Here is a 25501-nt window from a genome sequence, read left to right as displayed (position 1 = left end):
ATTAGGACAGCACCGCGTGTTGGAACTACCTAACGCTCTAAATTGTCTCAGACCCAAAGAGCGAAAAAACCTGTGGCCAACCCCTGACAGGCCAGGGGAGCAAGGAAACAGGGAAGCACTGGAAGCCAAACAAGTGAGGGAAGCCATAGCAAGGCTCACATGTGAAGGGAGCAAGGCTCACATGTGAAAGGTGAAAACCCAAGGCTGCTAGAGGAAACCGCCAACCCTTGGAGAAAGAGGGGGTTGTAGGCAAAGGCCAGGAAAAGAGAATGATAAGACCTGCGTCCCAAAAACAGAAGACGAGGCTCGAGCCTCTGAAAACAAGATATCACTGTGAAGCGTAAGACCAGAGGAAACTCTGAGCATATAAAGTATCAGGGAAAAAAGGAACCAGATACAGGCCCAGGAAATCTCAGCAGGGACACACTGGACTGAGAGACATGGGAGTAGAAGGAGAGTACTCCAAACAGCCTAAGGAGGAAAGGTTCTACAACAGGAGGAGGTCCCTCCCGAAGGAGACCATACGGCGGAATTGCAAACCGTAGCACTAAACCACTCAATACCAGGTACTTGATGTGGGAGAATGGGAAAAGAGACACGAATCCCAAGAGGACCACAAGGCTATTGGAACCCATAAAGGGAACAATCAACCCAAGCCCCCCCCCCCCCAAAAAAAAACTATTGTCATGCAGAACCTGAGTGGTCAAATGAACGGGGACAGGGACTCCAGAAAGGAGTACCCGGAATGGGCTGACAAGGAACCAGGAGCTGAACCACCAGAAGACAACACAAGCCAGAATATCCAGGAAAGGTGAAATGAAACTACCATAGGGGAAGGGACATTGGCCATGGACAACTAGCCATTCCAAGAATAGTGACTAGCAAACTGTGTACATTGTCCCAGAGAGGGCAAGTACAGCAGCTCGGGATGTACCACTAAATCGACAGACATCCATATGCATAAGGAATGCAGAAGTCGCCAAGAAAAAACCGGGTGAGACTACACAGAAATGTAGAAACCAGCTGCGACCGGCATACTGAAAACTCCCAGGGGGGAGAAAGTACCTGACAGGTGCAGACGACGGCAAGGTCCAAGGGGACTGCCCCTCTGTCATGTAGTAAAACTAAGCAGAGAATATAAGGGAATACCGAGAACACCTGGACCCATCAGGAACTACGGGACCCTGTCCGATGCCAGAGCAATCAGCTGAAAATTCACCTACCAGGCAGGTGTGTGGCGCTCAGTGGTCCTGTCCCTGACCCGTCAGGGAGGGCGTCCAGCGACGATAAATGCCGTTGACCCCAGAAGGATTCCGTGTGGCGGAGGACATCCAGGGATGACCGAAAACTGCTGCAGCGGCCGGTGCTCACCAAGCTACGTGCCCCAACAAGGTAGAAGATCCAGTGGAGATCACTGTACTCCACCAGGAATGGGCCGCTCTGTAATAGGAAACAACGCGAGTACTCCTCTATAACATGGGGTAAAGCGGAGCGCAGCATACCGTAGTACCTTATAGCGATGGCAAGAGCAACCCTAGCACAAAGGCCAACAACCACCTGGCCATGGTGTAGAGAGCGTGGTTGTATGTGGACCACCTGCCGGATCAGCCATATACTGGAGCTACCGAAAGTAGCACTAGACCGACAAGGTGGGGGTTGGGCTGGCCCACCCCTGCCAGATATGGTAACCATGCACATGCTGAACCAGGATGGCCTGTTGTAGACAGTGCCTTGAGAAGTACAAGGAGACCATTGAGCACGACAGTAACGGAGTGGCAGATGTATGGAAGAACCAAAAGGATGAAACCAACATCCGCAGCACAGATTAGAACCCGGGGGCAGAAAGCACCCAGGAATACAGAAACTGTATGGGCCACAGATTGCACCATAGGGCCCAGCACTTGGGATACTACAAACACACGCCTAAAATATAGGTAAAGTGGCTGCATGTTGCACTCTAAGGAGAGTGGCCACAGCATCTGGGAACGCGACAGCATTTGGAGGGTACAGGTACTCAACCTGTAAAGTAGAAATACGGCTGTGTAGTGCAGAGATACGACCAGACAGGTATAATTGGTACAGCATCTGGAGATGGTAGAGGTACTACATTTAAGATCGGATCAATGTGGCCGCATGGTGCACCCTAGAACCAGAGAGGTGCAACAGCTACCGCGTTAGCAATGGTACCTATATTCCGCAGGGAAGGGGAAAATAGGGCCGCACGGAACCACAAAGAACAAGACAGGTGCACACTACAATCAGGTAGGTGCAATGGCCTGAAGGAGGCCCTCTATTTCGCCAGAAAAAAGGGAAACAGGGCCGCATAGTACACCATAGAGACAGACAGGTGTAACGGCTGCAGAATCAGAGACGGTGCAGGAAGTCTACCTATGAAGGGAGTAAGATGGCTGTTTGGTGCACACTATGATGAGGTAGGTGCAATAGCCACGGCAATTGGAGGAGGCCTCAATATCTCGTCCAGTAAGGGAGAGAAAATGCCACATGGTACACTATAAAGCCAGACAGGAGTAACGGCTACAGCATCCGGAGATGGTGCAGGTACTCTACATATGAAGGGATCAAGGTGGCAGCTTGGTGCCCACTAGAACCAGACAGGGGCAATTCTACGGCAAGTGAAAGTGGCCTCTATATCTCGCCCGTAGGGAGAAATGTTGCCGCATGGAACACAATAGAGCCCGCCAGGGGTATTGGCTACAGCATCTGGAGATGGTGTAGGTACTCTACCTATGAAGGGAGCAAAGTGGCTGGGAACAGACAGGTGTAATTGCTACGGCAATTGAAGGCGGCCTGTATATCTCGCCCGGAAGGGAGAAATAGGGAGCAAGGCGGCTGGAAACAGACAGATATAATTGCTTTTTCTTACCAACCTACAGGAGGCGTTTGCCTGAGCTATCAGCTTGCCTAGAACAGGGACCCCCTGCAATGAGGTAGAGTGGCGAACACCAGCACCAGGATGGGGACCCGGTGGAAACACTCAAATGTGTAGAGCATAGCCCCTGGTATAGGGGAACCAGGAAGGCTTGTCAGGTACAGCCTAAGGCAGTGGTGCAGGTACCCCCCTGTTAAGGAGAAGGCGTACGTACCAGAGACACCACGTAGGTGACTCAGTATGCTAAACACGGGGACTGCTGCCTTACCTGTGCGGTTGAATACCTGTGCAGTCAGGGGAGCGCCATCCGAAAATCCACTAGAGGGGATACCAACCCTGGATAGGAGAGGTTCCTCCGTGCACGTCAGTCTTGACCTCCCAGAGGGCTTCTGTATGGAGGAAGACCGCCTGATGCTCTGTTCCGAGGGAATCGGTGCAGAGGTGTCCCCAGAGGCAACGGATGGGGTGACAGGAAAGGATACGTCACCAGCCTCAGGCCTGTCCTGGGGAGGACCCAAGGATGCCGAGGAGGGGTGGGACCCTGTTGAGACCACCCGATGTTGTACTGTGAGCTACCCCTTGCCGGACCCGGTATCTGAGCGTGCCCCATCTGCAGGAGGACCCTGGAGGGCAGAGGTGGTCGCAATTTGGGTAGGTAGCGGTCCAGCGACTCCGCCAGGGATTGGGAGAGTCGGACCAGGTTCCCATGGCTTTGACAGGGAGGGAGCCCATTCAGGGGGGACCCACACAAAAGGATTGGTCAGGGGACACAAAGGGGTCTGGGAAGAGGTACTGCACACAAGCAGGGACAGGCTGACCGCATGGCAGCCTTCGTAGACAGCGGACGCACGTGAAACACGTGGCGATCCGAGGAGAGGAGACCCTCATAGAGCAGCCAGCAGAGGCTGTCTTATCTGGACCGGGATGCCATGTTCCCCTAAGAGGTGCTGCAGCAGCTATAGAGGTGGTCAGGAGGGCTGCAGGAGAAATGAAGCAATTGAGGGGGGGGGGGGGGGTAGCCACCCCCTCCAACAGAAAACCCACGTTAGACCAGGAAAGGGTGGAGGAGATAGCCCCTCCCGAGGGCCAGAAAAGCCCGGGAAGCAAGGAGGAGGGCGGGAAGATCGCGGCCTAGCAGGCCCAAAAGCCGGGGCCTCGATTTATGAGGAGGCCGGGAATGGAGCGAGGGGGCGGGGCGAATCGCGGCCAACGAGGGCCCTCCGGACCCACAAAACTAGGTGAGGAGAATAGGGGGAAAGAAGCGACGCCTGGGGATGGGCGGATCAGGGCAAACGGAGCACCTGGGAGCCGGGAACGGGCCATGGAAGATGAGGCCTAGTCCCGGCAGAAGCCGGGGACTAAAGTAGCGGGGAAGGCCGGGGAGAAGACTGTGTGGCCAAGGAGGAGAGAAAAACCAACCAAGGGGAAAAGAAAGGAGGAGAAACAAGAATATAACCCCCCAACCAAGAAAAAAAAAAAAGGGGGGGGGGGGTTGTCTTGGAGGAAGATGGAGGCTTCCCAGGACCCGCCTCCAAAGGTAGATCCCACCCCCCTGGCCACAGGAGGGAACCTAACCCTGGGGCAGGGACACAGGGACAGGGGAATATACTACCGTCCGATGTCTACGAGGGACAGTGGAATATACTCACCATCCGATGTCTTCGGGCGCTGCAGGGTCACCCCTTCGGCAGACTCAACACGGGAATGCCGGCAAGCCACTGCGGATGCAGTCTGTGGGGACTGGGTGACCGGCGATGGTACCGAAGTACGCGCCCGCAGGGGGGGGGGGGCAACTAAAGTGGAACACGATGGAGCCCCAGCCTGCAGCAGGTGTAACGGTGGAGATCACCGAGACTGCAGAAAGAGAGAAAAAAAGAATAAAAATAAAAAAATAAAAAAGCAGCAGGACCTGCAAAAAGAGCAGGACAGGTCTGCCTCCTACGGACACTAGACTAAAACTGAATAGCCTTGTGCCTGTGGAGAGGGTATAGCCCACCTGGGAGGAGCCAACACTTTTTGTGTCTAGTGCCTCCTAGTGGTAGTTGGACGTATACCCATGGTGCTGTGTCCCCCAATGCCATGCACGAGAAAAAACTTTTTTCCCATGGTTTTATTTTGCAAAAAAAAAAACACGCAAATGCATACATATATGGTATCACCATGTTCATTGCAACCAGTACAATACAAATAATGTTACTTAAACCAGAATGGTACCTATGAAAACGTTACATCACATTCCATAAATTTTAATTAACATAAAAATGGCAGTATTGCTTCACACCCCCACCCCCATTACAGCCCCCAAAAAGTTACCGTATTTTTCGCTCCATAAGACGCACTTTCCCCCCCAAAAAATGGGGGGAAAATGCCCCTGCGTCTTATGGGGCAAATGCTGACAGTTTAACATCGCAGTTTGCGATGTACGAGCGAGCGGGGGAGGGACTGGGAGGAGGAGCTGGGGGCCGGCAATTGCGGCGGGGCGGTGCAGTCACTGTACTATAGCCCCGCTCCACCGCTCCAGTGCTGCACAAATATAAAAGGTCTTATTCAATTAAGTTATTAAACATGCCCCCCAACTCCTAATAGTACCGTACATCCTAACCGCTTCTGTACAATGCAGGCAGGCCGGGCGGGCCGGCAGCGTATCTCCCTGATGTCACGTGCTGCGCCGCCTACTTTATGAATGAAGCAGGCGGCGCAGGCAAGTGACGTCAGTGAGTGACGCGCCGGCCGCCCGGCCTGCCTGCCTGCCGGCATTGTACAGAAGCTATTAGGATGTATGGTACTATTAGGAGTGAGGGGTCATGTGTCATCATTTTTAATTGAATAAGATTTTATATTTGTATACTGGGGGGGGATCTGTGGATAACATCCATGGATGGCACAGTTAAGGGGTGGGGGTCTGTGGATGGCACTGGTATGGGCTGGGGGGGGGGTCTATGGATGGCACTGTTATGGCGTAGGGGGTCTGTGGATGGCACATATATAACAGTGCCATCCACAGATCCCCCCCTGTAACAGTGCCAGCCAAAGATCCCCCCTGTAACAGTGCCAGCCACAGATCACCCCTGTAACAGTGTCCGTCATCCACAGATCCCCCCCATAACAGTGTCCGTCGTCCACAGATCCCCCCATAACAGTGTCCGTCATCCACAGATCCCCCCCATTACAGTGTCCGTCATCCACAGATCCCCCCCATAACAGTGTCCCGTCATCCACAGATCCCCCCCATAACAGTGTCCGTCATCCACAGATCCCCCCATAACAGTGTCCGTCATCCACAGATCCCCCATAACAGTGTCCGTCATCCACAGATCCCCCCATAACAGTGTCCGTCATCCACAGATCCCCCCCCCATAACAGTGTCCGTCATCCACAGATCCCCCCATAACAGTGTCCGTCATCCACAGATCCCCCCATAACAGTGTCCGTCATCCACAGATACCCAGTAATAGTGCCATCCACAGACTACCATTAGTTCCAAACCCACCAAAAGCACACCTTTTGGTTAAAAAAAAAAAATTCTTATTTTCCTCCCCAAAAACTTAAGTGCGTCTTATGGGCCGGTGCGTCTTATAGGGCGAAAAATACGGTAATACCGGTAAGTTATGCACACCCAAAATGGTGTCACTAAAAAAAACTGTTTTGTATACAAAAAAACAAGTCCTCATATGTCAATGGAATTTTTTTTTTTTTAATTACTGGTGATTGGTGGGGATCCAACCGCTGGGACACTACCAGTCCTAATGGAGTGGCAAGTCGAGCATATACACTGCCCCCATACATTCTCTACAGGACTACCAAAGAGAAGGGGGGAAAACAACAAAATGGAGATTAAAATCTATAATCCTCCCTAAGGCCTCTTTCACACTTGCGTTGTCCGGATCCGGCGTGTACTCCACTTGCCGGAATTACACGCCGGATCCGGAAAAACGCAAGTGTACTGAAAGCATTTGAAGACGGAACCGTCTTCCAAATGCGTTCAGTGTTACTATGGCACCCAGGACGCTATTAAAGTCCTGGTTGCCATAGTAGGAGCGGGGAGCGGTATACTTACAGTCCGTGCGGCTCCCGGGGCGCTCCAGAATGACGTCAGAGCGCCCCATGCGCATGGATTACGTGATCCATGTGATCACATGATCCATGCGCTTGGGGCGCCCTGACGTCACTCTGGAGCGCCCCGGGAGCCGCACGGACTGTAAGTATACCGCTCCCCCGCTCCCCGCTACACTTTACCATGGCTGCCAGGACTTTAGCGTCCCGGGCAGCCATGGTAACCACTCTGAAAAAAGCTAAATGTCGGCTCCGGCAATGCGCCGAAACGACGTTTAGCTTAAGGCCGGATCCGGATCAATGCCCTTTCAATGGGCATTAATTCCGGATCCGGCCTTGCGGCAAGTGTTCCGGATTTTTGGCCGGAGCAAAAAGCGCAGCATGCTGCGGTATTTTCTCCGGCCAAAAACGTTCCGTTCCGGAACTGAAGACATCCTGATGCATCCTGAACGGATTTCTCTCCATTCAGAATGCATTAGGATAATCCTGATCAGGATTCTTCGGCATAGAGCCCCGACGACGGAACTCTATGCCGGAAGACAAGAACGCAGGTGTGAAAGAGCCCTAACTTAGAAAATTATGAGATTTTAATTTTAGGCAATAAGTTAAAAAAAATAAAAAAGAATTATAAAGACAAAGATGCTAGAACCAGTACCTGGAAGAAAGTGGACCAAAAGGAGTACGAAAGGAGGAAACTCCCCTCTGCCTGCGTTTCCTAAATGCCTGTTCAACTAGCTTGGCTTCAGACGTAGGATCAATTCTCCAAAATGAACCTTTTCCAGGCTCCTCCTGAGAACGTGGTACTTTTATAAAATACCGATTCAGTGATAGATTGTGACGGATAGAGTTCTGGAGAGAAAAGTCATACAAACATTATAAAAATACCAAAGGGTTATTTTAACCCAGTAAGACTAGAATATTGTAAAAATATATCTGCAAACAAGCTATTAAAAGGGAGTCTGCCATCTTGTGTTTGCTAATTATCAAGCGGTGCCAGGAGAGACCTTTCTTATGGTAAACCTGCGCTTCAAATAGCAGGAAAAAAATCTATTCATTTTACTCACGTATATAGCGCTGACATAATCTGCAGCGCTTTACAGACATTATCACTTTTTTCTGTTTCCACTGAAGCTCACAATCTAAGCTGTGGTCTTCCTTCCCTCTCCCTCATCCCTTAAATTATGATATTAATGTCTTCAATATAAATCGGCCGGGGTCCGACAACCGGCAACCCCGTCCATCAGCTGTTAGAAGAGGCCGCTGTTCCATAAGCGTCATGGCCTCTTCTTAGGCCATGTGACGTCACCGTACATCAGTCACATGGCCATGTTACAGCACAGCCCCATTGAAGTGAAGGGGGCTGAGCTGCAAACCCATCAGCTGTTTGACAAGGCAGAGGCGCTCGCAGCTTTTCCTGGGAGAGTGACCACACGTTCAAAGGTCACATGGCCTAGGGCCCAGGCATAGCTCAGTCCCATAGTAGTGAATGGGATTGAGAGCGATACAAATCACAGCCGCTGCACTGTGTACGGCGCTGTGCTTGGTAAGCTGCGAGAAGGTCGCGGTGCTCACAGGAGCGCTGCTACCTTCTGAAACAGTTGATTGGCGGGGGTCCTGGGTGTCAGACCCCCACAGATCAGATAGTGATAACTTATCCTCAGCATAGGTCATCGGTTATCAAGTCTCTCCTATCCCATTGGTGATTAACAGGGCCTGGCCTGGTGTTCTCGTATGTTTGCCAGAACTTCAGTGCATGCGCAGTACACTTCTCTCCAGGGCAGTAACAAGATGAAATTCTGCTGCACAAGAGAGATAACAGTGACAGACTCCCTTTATATATTGTACATTGAATTACTTCTCATGTACTGAACCAACTTTTATCCCATATTAAAAATCTGGGCTGCATTCAGAATTCTACAGGCTTCTGAGCTGAAATCTCTCAGCTTTTTTTTCCCTGTGCACAGAGCTTTCTCGGAGGATTTAAATTCAGAGAATCGTAGTTCTTACACCTAGCAGTGTACACTAATTTGAAGCTCAGTAAGAGTTTCTATTAAAGTAGCACTCCCACCGAAATTTTTATCCTATGACCTGCACATGATGTAACCTGTAGTGAAGGTAATCTTATCAGTGACTGTATATGTGAGTCATGATCCCTTCTGATCCTCAGCTGTGTCATGTGACCAACACTCTGATCTCTAACAGGACAGGAAGTTAGTTACTTCTCTATTCATGGAAAGAACTTGATAGACAGGCACACTAATAAAATGTGGACAATCTCGGATATAGTTAAATACACAATATACACCTTTAATAATATAGCTAATAAAATGTGGATAAAAAATATATAGATAAAAATATGGATAAGAAATATATTGAGTCGATTGTAGGGAAGGTGATAAGAAAAAAGTTGATAAAAAGTTGTATAGATACAAATTCGGTCAGTATTGAGGTAGTTAGAAGAGTCTTTGTAGTAGAAGGGCCAGTAGGGAATCCTCTGTATTTAACTATACCCGAGATTGTCCACATTTTATAGTTTAAAATCCAGCTGTTTGAGTGCCTGTCTATCAAGTTCTTTCAGTCTTTCAAAACCCTATTTATTCTGGTTCGACAGCAGCACCTCATCCACTACACTAGTAAGGTGAGCCACCACGACAGTTTGTTACGTACCACTTCTCTATTCATTCCTATAGGAATACATAGAGAAACTGACTTCCTGTCCGCACATAACATGCTGTGTTATTTGGAAAGTTGATTGATGGTCACATGACACAGCCGAGAAACAGGTAAGTGTGGCCAGTGCAAACACTGCAGGATTTTTGGTTCTAGTTTAAATATAAAAAATGACTTGGAAAATGAAAGATAACACCATCAAAATTATCAAGATGTCAAAGTAGCCTAATGCTTTGAAGAACACCACATCAACAGAAATTTTTTTGTATGTTTCCCACAGTAATCCTGCCAGCAAGATTACAATTGTTACTCGATGGCGGTATATCTGTAAATTAATTATAATACCAAAACTAACATCTCCCCTGTGGATGGAGCCGTGTAGTTCTGGTGTCGGGAGTCAGACCATTTACCAATCTGATATTGATGTCCTATCCTAAAGAAAGATCATCCATAAGTAAATTGTGGAAAACCACTTTTAAAGAGAAAAAAAAAAAAACTAAAACCACCAAGGTGGACAGGAAAGTATCGGTTTCTGTGACCCATCAACACTCATTATATGAACTACTAGGCCACCCACCAAAACCATGTGGCCCCAGACGTACCTGCCAGCCTTTATCAGCAGACCGGTAGTAAGGATAATGCTTAGTGATATGGGCATAAATTCCACTCAATGTGAGTTGTCGATCTTTTGCACGGGAGATTGCTTGAACGATGAGCTGTGCATATGAATACGGGGGTTTGGATTCATCCTGAGGAAAAGAATCACAGGATATAACATTTACACCACAAATACATTCAACTAAGGACAAGTTAGTCAGTAAGGAAATAAGTAATGCTAATGATAACCAATGGACAGTATTTCCACCTCGAGGTCAGATGTTCTGAGATTACAGGTGGCTGACCAGGAGAATATTCTTTAAAGGAAATCTACCAGATGTAATATATATATATATATGTATATATATATATATATATATATATATATATATATATATATAATCTCTATCTATAAATAAAGGTCCTGTTAAAATGTGACAACCAATTTTACTATTCTGCCTTCCTGTCATATCAGTGCATGAAGTTACAGGCCGCCTGGAAGCTCCGAACATTTCCCCCAAGAAGCTGTCATAGAGGTAACAGGAGAGAAATGTCAAAACTACAGCCAATTAAAGCTGCCTATAGCAACCATGTAAAATGCCGTTTTAATGTCTGAAGACAACTGAAAAATACGCCTCCCCCCCCATTCTGGAGATCACCATGCACACACCACTGCCATTATTTGGGCTAGTTACGATGTTGTGGATGGTGATGTCTCTGCTGCGGTCGTCAGTCCTATATAGTTAAAGCAATTACACGGGCAGATGTACCTTCAGCTTTCGTTGGCTCTGCTCAGCTTTTCCAATAGAAACTATATGGGATCCATACTCCGCACGCTGGAAAAGCCTAGCAGAACCGATGAAACTTGATGGTGCAGAGCACGCTGAGTAGAGGTTTAGCTCCCCCTTCAGGTTACCTGCACAGGGGCGCAGGCTTTCTAGCAGAAATTCTGCACATATTTCCATGCACATTTCTGTGCTTTCCACCCCAAACTGTCACCAGAAACTGCATGTGTTACTTGCAGTTTTTGGTGAGGATTTGATGCGGTGTTGCCACAGATCTCATCCTTGCACTGAAAAGGTGAATCCGCACAAAAGAACCACAAAAAGATGTGTCTAATCTCATACACTTTGCTGCTGGCACGGTATTATACTGCATTTTTTCCCACACGAGAATCCAACAATGTGTGCAAGTAGCCTTAAAGGGGTTGTCATATTTATAGTATACTCGGCCAGTATATTCTATAAAGTTAAAAATAATCCTACTCACCCGTTTCTCCTTCCCTTCTCCGAGTGCACACCTCCAGTCCTCCTCCCATTCTGTGCATACAAGACTGCAGCGGTAAGGCTGAGGTGTACTGCAGCCTATCACTGCTATCACTCAGCAGTCTCCTGCCATATACAGCTGAGACCAGTGATAGGCTGCAGCTCAAACTCACCGCTGCAGGAGGACGGGAGGTGTGTGGAATTGAAAATGGTGCAGAACAGATAAATGTAGAATAATTTTTTTACTTTATAGAATGTACTGACATGGGGTAAAGTTTAATATACCCTGACAACCCCTATAAAAGGCAGCAGACCAAAAATCTTTTCCACCCGCAGGAATCTCAAAGCTAAGACATGAAGGTACGCCCGGGTATGTTAACCACCTCAGCCCCCATAGCTTAAACACCCTGAAAGACCAGGCCACTTTTTACACTTCTGACCTACACTACTTTCACCGTTTATTGCTCGGTCATGCAACTTACCACCCAAATGAATTTTACCTCCTTTTCTTCTCACTAATAGAGCTTTCATTTGGTGGTATTTCATTGCTGCTGAAATTTTTACTTTTTTTGTTATTAATCGAAATTTAACGATTTTTTTGCAAAAAAAAATGACATTTTTCACTTTCAGTTGTAAAATTTTGCAAAAAAAACGACATCCATATATAAATTTTGCTCTAAATTTATTGTTCTACATGTCTTTGATAAAAAAAAAATGTTTGGGTAAAAAAAAAATAGTTTGGGTAAAAGTTATAGTGTTTACAAACTATGGTACAAAAATGTGAATTTCCGCTTTTTGAAGCAGCTCTGACTTTCTGAGCACCTGTCATGTTTCCTGAGGTTCTACAATGCCCAGACAGTACAAACACCCGACAAATGACCCCATTTCGGAAAGTAGACACCCTAAGGTATTTGCTGATGGGCATAGTGAGTTCATAGAACTTTTTATTTTTTGTCACAAGTTAGTGGAAAATGATGATTTTTTTTTTTCTTACAAAGTCTCATATTCCACTAACTTGTGACAAAAAATAAAAACTTCTATGAACTCACTATGCCCATCAGCGAAAACCTTGGGGTGTCTTCTTTCCAAAATGGGGTCACTTGTGGGGTAGTTATAACTGCCCTGGCATTCTAGGGGCCCAAATGTGTGGTAAGTAGTTGAAATCAAAAATGTGTAAAAATTACCGGTGAAATCCGAAAGGTGCTCTTTAGAATGTGGGCCCCTTTGCCCACCTAGGCTGCAAAAAAGTGCCATACATGTGGTATCGCCGTACTCAGGAGAAGTTGGGGAATGTGTTTTGGGGTGTCATTTTACATATACCCATGCTGGGTGAGATAAATATCTTGGTCAAAATGCCAACTTTGTATAAAAAAATGGGAAAAGTTGTCTTTTGCCAAGATATTTCTCTCACCCAGCATGGGTAAATGTAAAATGACACCCCAAAAACACATTCCCCAACTTCTCCTGAGTACAGCGATACCACATGTGTGACACTTTTTTGCAGCCTAGGTGCGCAAAGAGGCCCACATTCCAAAGAGCACCTTTCGATTTCACCGGCCATTTTTTACAGATTTTGATTTCAAACCACTTCTCACGCATTTGGCCCCTAAAATGCCAGGGCAGTATAACTACCCACAAGTGACCCCATTTTGGAAAGAAGACACCCCAAGGTATTTCGGGATGGGCATAGTGAGTTCATGGAAGTTTTTATTTTTTGTCACAAGTTAGTGGAATATGAGACTTTGTAAGGAAAAAAAAATAAAAAAATAAATCATCATTTTCTGCTAACTTGTGACAAAAAATATAAAATTCTAGGAACTCACTATGCCCATCAGCGAATACCTTGGGGTCTCTTCTTTCCAAATGGGGTCACTTGTGGGGTAGTTATACTGCCCTGGCATTTTCCAGGGGCCCTAATGTGTGGTAAGTAGGTAAATGACCTGTGAAATCCTAAAGGTGCTCTTTGGAATGTGGGCCCCTTTGCCCACCTAGGCTGCAAAAAGTGTCACACATGTGGTATCGCCGTATTCAGGAGAAGTTGGGCAATGTGTTTTGGGGTGTCTTTTTACATATACTCATGCTGGGTGAGAGAAATATCTCGGCAAAATACAACTTTTCCCATTTTTTATACAAAGTTGGCATTTGACCAAGCTATTTATCTCACCCAGCATGGGTATATGTAAAATGACACCCCCAAAACACATTGCCCAACTTCTCCTGAGTACGGTGATACCAGATGTGTGACACTTTTTTGCAGCCTAGATGCGTAAAGGGGCCCCACATTCCTTTTATGAGGGCATTTTTAGACATTTGGATCCCAGACTTCTTCTCACGCTTTAGGGCCCCTAAAATGCCAGGGCAGTATAAATACCCCACATGTGACCCCATTTTGGAAAGAAGATGTGAGAGACAAGATTTGATTTCTCCATGTAGTACACATTTGTCTCCACTAGATGGCCAGAACCATATGTATGAGAAGGTCAATAATGGAGGGGGAAGAGGGGATTACATTACAGTCTTCAAATACACCTATAGACTCAGTGAAACCACTCCTATCAGGTTAAGGAGCCAATAGTCTCTTCTTAAGGAACACCCTTTTGTGATGTCATGTCTGCTATTTAAGTGAATGTACTGGGAATAAAGGTCTCGCCCTCTCTCTTCTACCAAGGCTCAGGGAAGATGAGAAGATGCTTTCATGAAACCACCTAGTTTGTCTGGTCTCATTATAAGGCAGCATGGTGTACACATACTTATTCTTCTAATTGATTTGGCACCACACAAAGAAGGAGAAGCGCATGAATTGCGCTAACAAAGACACCCCAAGGTATTCAATGAGGGGCATGGCGAGTTCATAGAAATTTTTTTTTTTGGGCACAAGTTAGCGGAAATTGATTTTATTTATTTTTTTCTCACAAAAGTCTCCCTTTCCGCTAACTTGGGACAAAAATTTCAATCTTTCATGGACTCAATATGCCACTCACAGAATACCTGGGGGTGTCTACTTTCCGAAATGGGGTCACTTGTGGGGTATTTATACTGCCCTGGCATTCTAGGGGCCCTAAAGCGTGAGAAGAAGTCTGGAATATAAATGTCTAAAAATTTTTACGCATTTGGATTCCGTGAGGGGTATGGTGAGTTCATGTGAGATTTTATTTTTTGACACAAGTTAGTGGAATATGAGACTTTGTAAGAAAAAAAATAAAAATTCCGCTAACTTCGGCCAAAAAATGTCTGAATGGAGCCTTACAGAGGAGTGATCAATGACAGGGGGGTGATCAGGGAGTCTATATGGGGTGATCACCCCCCTGTCATTGATCACCCCCTATAAGGCTCCATTCAGATGTCCCGTATGCGTTTTGCGGATCCGATCCATGTATCCGTGGATCCGTAAAAATCATACGGACATCTGAATGCAGCCTGACAGGGGGGTGATCAATGACGGGGGGGTGATCAATGACAGGGGGTGATCAGGGAGTCTATATGGGGTGATCACCACAGTCATTGATCACGCCCCTGTAAGGCTCCATTCAGACGTCCGTATGCGTTTTGCGATCCGATCCCATCTATCAGTGGATCCGTAAAAATCATGCGGACATCTGAATGGAGCTTTACAGGGGGGTGATCAATGACAGGGGTGTAATCAATGACAGGGGGGTAATCAGGGAGTCTATATGGGTGATCACCAAGTCATTGATCACGCCCCTGTAAGGCTCCATTCAGACGTCCGTATGCGTTTTGCGGATCCGATCCATCTATCAGTGGATCCGTTAAAAATCCTGCGGACATCTGAATGGAGCTTTACAGGGGGGTGATCAATGACAGGGGGGGTAATCAATGACAGGGGGGTGATCAGGAGTCTATATGGGGTGATCACCACAGTCATTGATCAACCCCTGTAAGGCTCCATTCAGACGTCCGTATGTGTTTTGCGGATCGATCCATCTATCAGTGAGATCCGTAAAAAACATGCGGACATCTGAATGGAGCTTACAGGGGGGTGATCAATGACAGGGGGGTAATCAATGACAGGGGGGTGATCAGGGAAGTCTATATGGGGTGAACTGGGGTGATCAGTGGTTTGATAAGGGGTTAATAAGTGACAGGGGGGGTTGTAGTGTAGTGTAGTGGTGTTTGGTGCTACTTTACTGAGCTACCTGTGTCCTCTGGTGGTCGACTCCAAACAAAGGGGACCACCAGTGACCAGGTAGCAGGTATATTAGACGCTGTTATCAAAACAGCGTCTAATATACCTGTTAGGGGTTAAAAAAAATCACATCTCCAGCCTGCCAGCGACACGATCGCCGCTGGCAGGCTGGAGATCCACTCGCTTACCTTCCGATCCTGTGATCGCGCGCGCCTGTGTGCGCGCGTTCACAGGAAATCTCGCGTCTCGCGTGATGACGCATATATGCGTGACTCTGCGCAGGGCTGCCGCCTCAGGAACGCGATCCTGCGTTAGGCGGTCCGGAGGCGGTTAAAGGGGCTTTCCTGTGACCTGGAACCCACTTTTGATACTGTTAGGCAGGGGGCATACCAAAAAAAAGAAAAAAACCCCAAAACCTCACCTGCCATTGGCACTCCAGTTCCTGCGCCAAGCTCCCTTCTCCTCCACTTCCAGTCCTGTGGTGTGAGGTGGTGAAAGACAAACCTGCCAGTGTATTATACCCACTCTAATAGATGGATGATATACTGTAACTTTGTACATCATTTCCATTGGATATAATACACTGGCAGGTTTGTCTCTTACACCACATGAGCAGACTGTAATTAGGGCAATTTCAAATAACTATACGAGATTAACCCCTTAGTGACCCGCCTAGTTTGGGTCTTACTAACAAGCGTTTTTCTTTCCCTTTTCATCGTTGCCTTCCAAGAGCTATAACTTTTTTTATTTTCCAGTCCTATATAGCTGTCTGAGGGCTTGGTTTTTGCAGGGCAAGCTGTAGATTTTAATAGTGCCATTTGGGGGACGCATAACTTTCTGATTAACTTTATATAATTTTTTTTTTTTAACTCTGTCTGGGAGGAAGACAGGGAAAAAAACAGCAATACTGCCACTGAGTTTTTACATTATAAATTTTGTAGCGTCATTTTTCAGCATAAATACATAATATCTTTCCTCTCTGAGTCAGTACGATACAGCAATACCAAATATATACAGGTCCTTCTAAAAAAAATTTGCATATTGTGATAAAGTTCATTATTTTCTGTAATGTACTGATAAACATTAGACTTTCATATATTTAGATTCATTACACACTACTGAAGTAGTTCATGCCTTTACTTGTTTAATATTGATGATTTTGGCATACAGCTCATGAAAACCCAAAATTCCAAAAATTAGCATACCATGAAAAGGTTCTCTAAACGAGCTATTAACTAATCATCTGAATCAACTAATTAACTCTAAACACCTGCAAAAGATTCCTGAGGCTTTAAAAACTCCCAGCCTGGTTCATTACTCAAAACCACAATCATGGGTAAGACTGCCGACCTGACTGCTGTCCAGAAGGCAATCATTGAAACCCTCAAGCAAGAGGGTAAGACACAGAAAGAAATTTCTGAACGAATAGGCTGTTCCCAGAGTGCTGTATCAAGGCACCTCAGTGGGAAGTCTGTGGGAAGGAAAAAGTGTGGCAGAAAACGCTGCACAACGAGAAGAAATGACCGGACCCTGAGGAAGATTGTGGAGAAGGACCGATTCCAGACCTTGGGGACCTGCGGAAGCAGTGGACTGAGTCTGGAGGAAGACTGGGGAGAAGGAAATGCCAAAAATGCCTGAAGTCCAGTGTCAAGTACCCACAGTCAGTGATGGTCTGGGGTGCCATGTCAGCTGCTGGTGTTGGTCCACTGTGTTTTATCAAGGGCAGGGACAACTGCAGCTAGCTATCAGGAGATTTTGGAGCACTTCATGCTTCAAATCTGCTGAAAAGCTTTATGGAGATGAAGATTTCATTTTTCAGCACGACCTGGCACCTGCTCACAGTGCCAAAACCACTGGTAAATGGTTTACTGACCATGGTATTACTGTGCTCAATTGGCCTGCCAACTCTCCTGACCTGAACCCCATAGGAATCTGTGGGATATTGGGAAGAGAAAGTTGAGAGAAGCAAGACCCAACACTCTGGATGAGCTTAAGGCCGCTATCGAAGCATCCTGGGCCTCCATAACACCTCAGCAGTGCCACAGGCTGATTGCCTCCATGCCCGCCGCATTGAAGCAGTCATTTCTGCAAAAGGATTCCCGACCAAGTATTGAGTGCATAACTGAACTTAATTATTTGAAGGCTGACTTTTTTTTGTATTAAAAACACTTTTCTTTTATTGGTCGGATGAAATATGCTAATTTTTGGAGATAGGAATTTTGGGTTTTCATGAGCTGTATGCCAAAATCATCATATTAAAACAAGAAAAGGCTTGAACTACTTCAGTTGTGTGTAATGAATCTAAAATATATGAAAGTCTAATGTTTATCAGTACATTACAGAAAATAATGAACTTTATCACAATATGCTAATTTTTTTAGAAGGACCTGTATAGTTTTTTTTAAGGCTACTTTCACACTCGGCGTTTTTTGCAGATCCGTCATGGATCTGCAAAAGCGCTTCCGTTACAATAATAAAACCGCATGCATCCGTCATGAACGGATCCGGTTGTATTATGTCTTCTATAGCCAAGACGGATCTGTCTTGAACACCATTGAAAAGTCAACGGGTGACGGATCCATTTTCTATTGTGCCAGATTGTGTTACAGAGTTTGGCTCAGTTTCGGCAGACGGACACCAAAATGCTGCAGGCAGCGTTTTGGTGTCTGCCTCCAGAGCGAATGGAGACTGAACTGATGTATTCTGAGCGGATCCTTTTCCATTCAGAATGCATTAGGGCAAAACTGATCGTTTTGGACCGCTTGTGAGAGCCCATGACGGATCTCAGAAACGGAAAGCCAAAACACTAGTGTAAAAGTAGCCTTACATTGTACTACTTTTGAGAAATAAACCCCCATTTTTTTTTTCTAAAAAAGAAGAAAATTTTTTGTATTGCCATCTCCCAAGACCCATAACTTTATATTTTTCTTTCTATGGAGTTGTGTGAGTGCTTGGTTTTTGCAGGACGACTGTAGTTCGCATTGGGATTGCACCCAACTGATACTTTTGTACACTGATCGATACGATACCGGGATATGCCATTTACAATACTAGGCTGCGCTCGCAGCACGCGCCATGTTCTTCTCAGCAGCATAGTGGAGAAGGAGAGGTAGATAACACTTCTTGATTGCTTGTTATTACGTTTTTTCCGTGTTCACCGCAGGGGATAATTTATATGATATTTGTGTATTGCGGGTCATTACGAACGCAATACCAAACATGTGGGGAAGATTTTATTTTTGCAGAAAAAAAAGCTTATTTTTTTCAATTTGAATTTTTTTTTTCTTTTTTTAACCACTTAGGCTACTTTCACACTAGCGTTTTTGCTGGATCCGGCAGGGTACAGCAAAAACTTTTCCGTTACTGATAATGCAACCATCTGCATCCGTCATGAACGGATCTGGTTGCATTATCTTTAACATGGCCAAGACGGACCCGTCATGAACTCCACTGAAAGTCAATGGGGGATGGATTTGTTTTCTATTGTGTCAGAGAAAACGGATCCGTCCCCACTGACTTGCATTGTGGGTCATGACGGATCCATTTTGCTCCTAATCCCAGGACGGAAAGCAAACCGCAGGATGCTGCGGTTTGCTCTCCACTATGAGAACGAGACGGAAGCATTTTGGAGCATTCCATTCTGTTTAGTTACGTTTTGTCCCCATTGACAATGAATGGGGAAAAAACGGAAGTGTTTTTTTTTCCGGTACAGAGACCCTATTACGGATCTCAATACCGGAAAATAGAAACGCTAGTGTGAAAGTAGCCTTAATAGCCCCACAAGGGGACTATAACAGGCAATCCCTTTGACCGCTTCTATAATGCAATGCACTATCCCTATTGTATATTGCATTTTAATGTTATTGCTCTACTGATATTGACCAGCAGGCTGCTAGAAAACACTCAAGGCAGGCTTGGGGCCTACAGCAAGTCCCAGCCTGACTTTACACACATCGGCAGCACGCGTTTGCATTTTCTTGCATATATTACACTGTTTATTAAATACAAATGTATTGACCGTAACTGTTTTTGCGGTCCACAAACAAGGATACCGGCTGTGTGTGTACTGCATTTGCGGAACCAAGCGGCAAGCCGTATGATAGAAATGCCCATTCTTGGCCGCAATTGTGAACAAGAATTGGACATGTTCTATCTGAAACAAATGGGTCCACATCTCTGCAGCAAAATTGCAGAACGGATGTGGACACAAACATACGGTCATTTGAATAAGCCCTAAGCCTGTTCTGCAGACGCTGAAAAAATTACCAATCAACTAAATTTACCACAATCGGATGCCAATCAAGGTGTAGAAACATCTCGAAGGTGATCAAGAGAAATAGGAGGCCCCAGAGCTAAATTCTAAGTGTCATGGGGTTATGAAATACCTGATGTCCATGCAAAATTCTTGTTTTTCCTTTTTAATATATTTGCAAAGATTCTATAATTCTGTTTTCATATTCTCATTTATGAGGTAGTGCATAATGATGGGGGAAAACGTATTATTTGTAGCACAAGGCCGCATCATAACAAAATATGCAAAAAGTGAAAGGGTCTGAAGAATTTTTGAATTCACAGATTAATTTTGCTGCTTTGATGAAGTTTACATAAACGAATATATGCCTGCCAGGGCTGTGTCGGAGGTTGCTGACCCCTGATATATGTGATTAATGAAATATATTAAAATAATTATAGTTTACAAAAAAAAAGCCACCAGTTTCCAGAAAGGAGTCTGAGCATGAGTGGTACAATCCTGAAGCTGTATGCAACTTTGAAGCTTTAAATACTACTCCAATGCTTTCATCTTGTGTTGCGCCCTTCTCACATTTCTGAATATTCATGGCAGCCCATTTAGCACATGCTGTCACTTCGGTGGCATTAGGCAAGTGCACAAGTCAGAAGCGAGATTGGGGGAAGTAAAAAGTCTGAATCATGGACACATTTTAACAAACTCTTCTACCTTCAATCAACATATCACCAGCAAATAGTTTAGGTATTCTTTTCCTTTTTATGCATTTCCTTTTCTGGTTCTTCTTCCAATGTTTTCCATCACTGGCAGCATTTCCCCTTTTCCATGCCAGCCTGCCACAGTTATTCTTCAGCACTGTATTGCTGTTCAGGAGAATATTAGCAATACAAGGGACTTTTTCCAATTTTAGCAAAAATGCTCCTTTTAGGTGGAAATTAGATATTAGGGCCAGGGGCAGGAAGTTCATATGTCCATACAGACAGGATACAATAAAGTGGAAGGGATTTCTGGAAAGAGTAGGATTAGGCTTACATCCATGTTCACAGAAGAATGACGACAGTGCCATCACATCGTGGATATACAACGGTGCCTGACCCACTCCTGGGACAATAACTGGGTCCGTCAAGCTCTTACCATACAACAACGCTATTCTGTCTGGAATTGGACAGAATATGCAACAGAGGCTCCTAAAGGAGTGACTTAGGATGTTACTAATGACTGGTACCTACCTTAGGACTGTCTCCTCCAGATGTTTCTGTCTGTTGGTCAGTTGCAGCTTTTGCACATTCTGCTACCAGCTTGAGCTCTGATGCTATGTTATGTATGAAATGTAAACCCGAAGATCCTGCCCCTCGAGGACTGGCAGGACAGGAATTGGGAACACTAGAAACGGAAAATGTGTTTCAAGAACAATAAGTGACACATTTAACCATAAGAACATTCAAAGCTTCATATCAAAGTGAAACATTTGCATTAGGACATTCTGGTACTCTGTTCCGGCAGAGGAGCAGAATATTGGCATTGAATGATGGACACCACCAGAGCCCACGATCCCTAAACATAACGCGACCCCTCGAGTTTCTGTCAAGAATGACGGCATTCTGCGCTTTCCAAAAAAAAAAAAAAAAAAAACACTGAATGCGTGTAACTAAGTAAGAATTTACAGTTATGTACTTCGCATTACCAGATGCAGCACTCACCATCCATAAAGTGCCATGATTTTATGGATGGCGAGTGCTGCATCTATTCAGTTTTCATGCAAAGTACATATTAAACTAGTATTTGTAGGCTGGGCACCACAGAAGTGATAAGTACCCAAGTTCATAGATCACAACTGAAAAGGGGCCGAAATCACTAACAATTGTTCAATTGTTCTGAAATGAAAAAAAAGCAACATTCCTTAAATTAAATCTGGTTGTTTTATGTCTACAGCACCTATACAGGCTTCTATGTTGCCATGGCAACAAAAACCCCAGCGTAACATAGCTCTGTTAGGTAAGCAAAAATATAAAGGACAATCATCATCAAATTCATTGGGTTTTCAAAGCATTATATTATAGCATCACAACGTCCATCTGTGGTCACGCTTTGGCTGCTTTCTGGTGCCCTGGTATTATCTGCTCTCAAAGAGTTAATGGGTTGCCCTACAGTACATATTAGAGGTACATATAGTGACATCTGTGTGGGGCATTGCATCTATATGTTCGGCATGTGTCCACAGCACTGTATACAATGAAGAGACTGATCGGTGGAGGAGCGGAGAGCTGGCCCCTCACCAATCTAGTACTGAACACCTTTCCCAAGGACAGGTCATCAATATTAAAATCCTGGACAACACCATTTAGAAAAAGACTATACGTAAAAGTAGCCTCACCTGATGGTTCCAGTCGGTGAGGGTAAGGGACTGGCAAAGCTTCTCATATCTGGTTCCGGTATGTGGATTTTCAAGGGTGAAATGTGACGATATATAGGTGAAGGCGGCATGGGAGGTTTCACCTCCTTTTCCTGATAAAGAGCGCAAAACTTTATCTTTATGACAGTGCTGGGGAACCGGAATGTACACCTGTCAGAAACAAAGCACTTGTAAGTCTAAAAGCAAGGAGTAAGGCTACTTTCACATCGGCGCTTTGGGTTCTGGTTTCAAGATCCGGCAGTTCTGTTTATGGCCAATGTATTGTGAATGAGGTATACTCCATTCAGGATGCATCAGTCTGCAAGCGGCGGTTCTGTATCCGGTCACTGAAATGGAACAAACTGGTTCAGTCACTAAAGTCAATGGTGCCAAATCAGTTAGTTTTTTTCCGGATCCTAAAAAAACTGATCCAAATTTTACGGTTTGTTCCATTTTGATTTAACACAACATCACCCTAATGGAACAGAAGCATCTTGAGGTGTTAAATCAATCGGAATCGATTTGGTCCGGTTTTTAAGATCCTCTACCAGATCTCAAAACCAGAAACCAAAGTAGTAGCCTAACACAATATCATTAGCTCTAGTACAACGGCTTCAGAAAACGAAACCATCCTGAATGCATGTCCATTTAGAGCATATGAACCAACACATTACAGAATCAACTACATGAACACTCAAAAGGTTGAAATGAAGAGTGGAAGTCTGAGTGGATGTGATTTGCAGACAATGCAAGGCCTACATTTGGGTTGGATCCAGCACTGTTCTCTTGCGATGAGCACAGCGCACCATGGACACATACCCACGTCATTGTCTTTATTTTTTTAATAAAGATTAGTCATTGAACACTTATATGGTGGATTATATTCCAGGTCTCAAAATTCAGCATCAGAAACACTGACAAATTTCATTCCAGTTTCTGTAGTTATGGTGTACAAATTATGCTCCACGATACTTTCTGAGCACAAGGAAGCAATCAGAATGAAAACATAGTGATCATATATTACAGGCTCCAAAATACTGGAAAAATATTCCCAATTCTAAAATAATTTATACGCAGACCTGCCGTGGATGTCCGCTAGGACCCCATGATCTAGTAAACGTGTCTCCATCACAGTGCATGAAAGCTAGGAACAGCTTAGGGCATGTTCATATCTGCATTGCAGGCTCCATTCGGGGCCCCGACTGCAGATTCTGCCAAAAAGAGCGCACAAAAAAGTCCAGCATGCAGAGCTTTTTTTTTTTTTCTGCCAAAAAGGCGAGCATCCAGATGGAAACGGAACAGATCCTATTAGGGTCCATTCACACGTCCGCAATTTCGTTACGCATTTTGCGGAACGGAATTGCGGACCCATTCATTCCTATGGGGCAGCACGATGTGCTTCCCAGACACGGAATTGCGGACCCGCACTTCCGGGTCCGCAATTCCGTTCCCGAAAAAAAATAGAACATGTCCTATTCTTGTCCACAATTGCGGACAAGAATATGCATATTCTATAGTGCCGGCAATGTGCGGTCCGCAAAATGCGGAACGTACATTGCCGCTGTCCGTGTTTTGCGGATCCGCAAAACACGTTGCGGACGTGTGAATGGACCCTTAGAGCTCAGTTTGTGTCAGGGAGAACACAGTAGGTGAGGGTATAGGCTGCTCGTGTGGAGGCAGCATGCTCATTGCAGATGGAAGGCTTTCAGGTTACTCTTGAAGCTTTGGATGTTGGGGTAGAGAGTTCCAGAGTAGGGAAGAGGCACGTGAGAAATCATGTAGTCGAGTGTGTGAAGAACAGAGGAGGAGGTCTTGTGAGGATCTGAGATTATGTGCGGGGACGTATCGAGAAAGTAGGTCAAAGACATAATGAGGGGACAGGTAGTAGTCGGCCTTATGTGTAGTTGTTAGTATTTGAGGGCATGCAGAAAAACACTGGATGGCCTAAAAGCCACACTGATCTTTTAGGCATGTGAATGGAAATGTGATAACCATGTGGAATCCGTGTCAAAATCTGCAACTGAATCCAGCCATGTTTACCTAGTTCTGTGTCAAGAAGAATTGACTTTAGATTTCCCCTCCTTGATAGTTCTGGCACTGCCCCGAATCCCAAGCTTTACTACCCAATTTATCAGGGGCTTCCCTCTTGGTAAGCACCCCCTCACACCACTTTTCTAATAGAAACAGAGGCCCAGGGTGCGTCTACAGTAGCCCACACACTTCCAAAGTAGTCATAGCAGGTCATCCCACAGGTTACAGAAGCCCATTGCCCAAGTGGTGTAAAGTTCCACTAGAGAGTCCATAGGTGCACCAGAGGTGTCCTCCAGCACCTGCCCCCATGCCATCATAAGTCTGTGCGCTAATGTTCTGCCCCATGTGGGAAAAAATTCGATAAAACTTCACGTCACAGTATTCAAGAAACAGTCCTGACCCACTTCCAATGAATGGAAGACATTTTAAGTAATCGTTATATTACCATAAACTTGCAGTGAGAACTGATGCGGCTAAATCATCACCCACTTGTGTTGTCCAATGACCACACGTTTTCAGAGGTAATACCTCAGTTCATGCTGCCATTAGTCTCTGCATTTGGCTGGGGTTTTGTGTCTGGACGCTCTTCCCACAAGGTTTACAATCAGCATTGATTACTGGACTGTTCATTATTGTCATGCTAATAGGGGGAGGGGGGCACAAGCCAACTGTCACCGGTAATTAAAAATGGCCATACAGGTCTTTCTCCCCTACAGTGAGTGGTAACCATGGAAACACACCAAAAATCACATTGATTGAAAGTGTGAAACCTTAGCTAACTTCTCTACTGATATTTTGCACCAGGCCATTCTTAAGGCCTGGTTCACACCTGAGCGTTTTACAGCGCGTTCCTACACGCTGTAAAACGCTCAACAGGCGAAAACCCATGTTTCCCTATGAGCATGGTTCTCAGCTGCGCGTTTTACAGCGCGTACGAACTCGCTGTAAAACGCCCTACGCCCAAAGAAGTACAGGAGCTTCTTTGGGGCGTATTGTCGCGTGTTCCCACCCATAGACTTCAACGGGAACATGGCAAAATTTCTCCTCGTGTGCACGTAGGTTATCACAAGGTTATCGTACATGGCCCAGAACTGTCCTCTGCTCAGTCTCCTTCTCCTCAAGCGCATTATATGCACTGCTGCAACTATTGCTGCAGTTCGTCGTCGTTTGCAGAGATCCATGGTTTAACAGACTGCAACCAACACACTCTCCT

At 45.5% G+C, this 25501-nt stretch overlaps 1 protein-coding gene across 2 annotated transcripts in view; it reads right to left on the bottom strand.

The window, feature by feature from the left end:
* The window catches only part of FOXK1 (forkhead box K1), a 63164-nt gene that overhangs the window by 12876 nt on the left and 24787 nt on the right, over window positions 1-25501 (bottom strand). For both annotated transcript variants that reach the window (XM_040439259.1, XM_040439258.1), the window contains exons 2-5: window positions 22240-22428; window positions 21095-21248; window positions 10216-10362; window positions 7599-7792 (exon numbers count right to left, since the gene is read on the bottom strand). In XM_040439259.1, the coding sequence (XP_040295193.1) occupies window positions 7599-7792; window positions 10216-10362; window positions 21095-21248; window positions 22240-22428 (684 nt within the window). The remainder of the gene's footprint in view (window positions 1-7598; window positions 7793-10215; window positions 10363-21094; window positions 21249-22239; window positions 22429-25501) is intronic.

Source organism: Bufo bufo, chromosome 7 (assembly GCF_905171765.1).
Source record: "Bufo bufo chromosome 7, aBufBuf1.1, whole genome shotgun sequence".
NCBI classification, from domain to species: Eukaryota; Metazoa; Chordata; class Amphibia; order Anura; family Bufonidae; genus Bufo; species Bufo bufo.
Note: the sequence above shows the minus strand (reverse complement) of the source record. Positions and strands in the feature narration are given on the sequence as shown.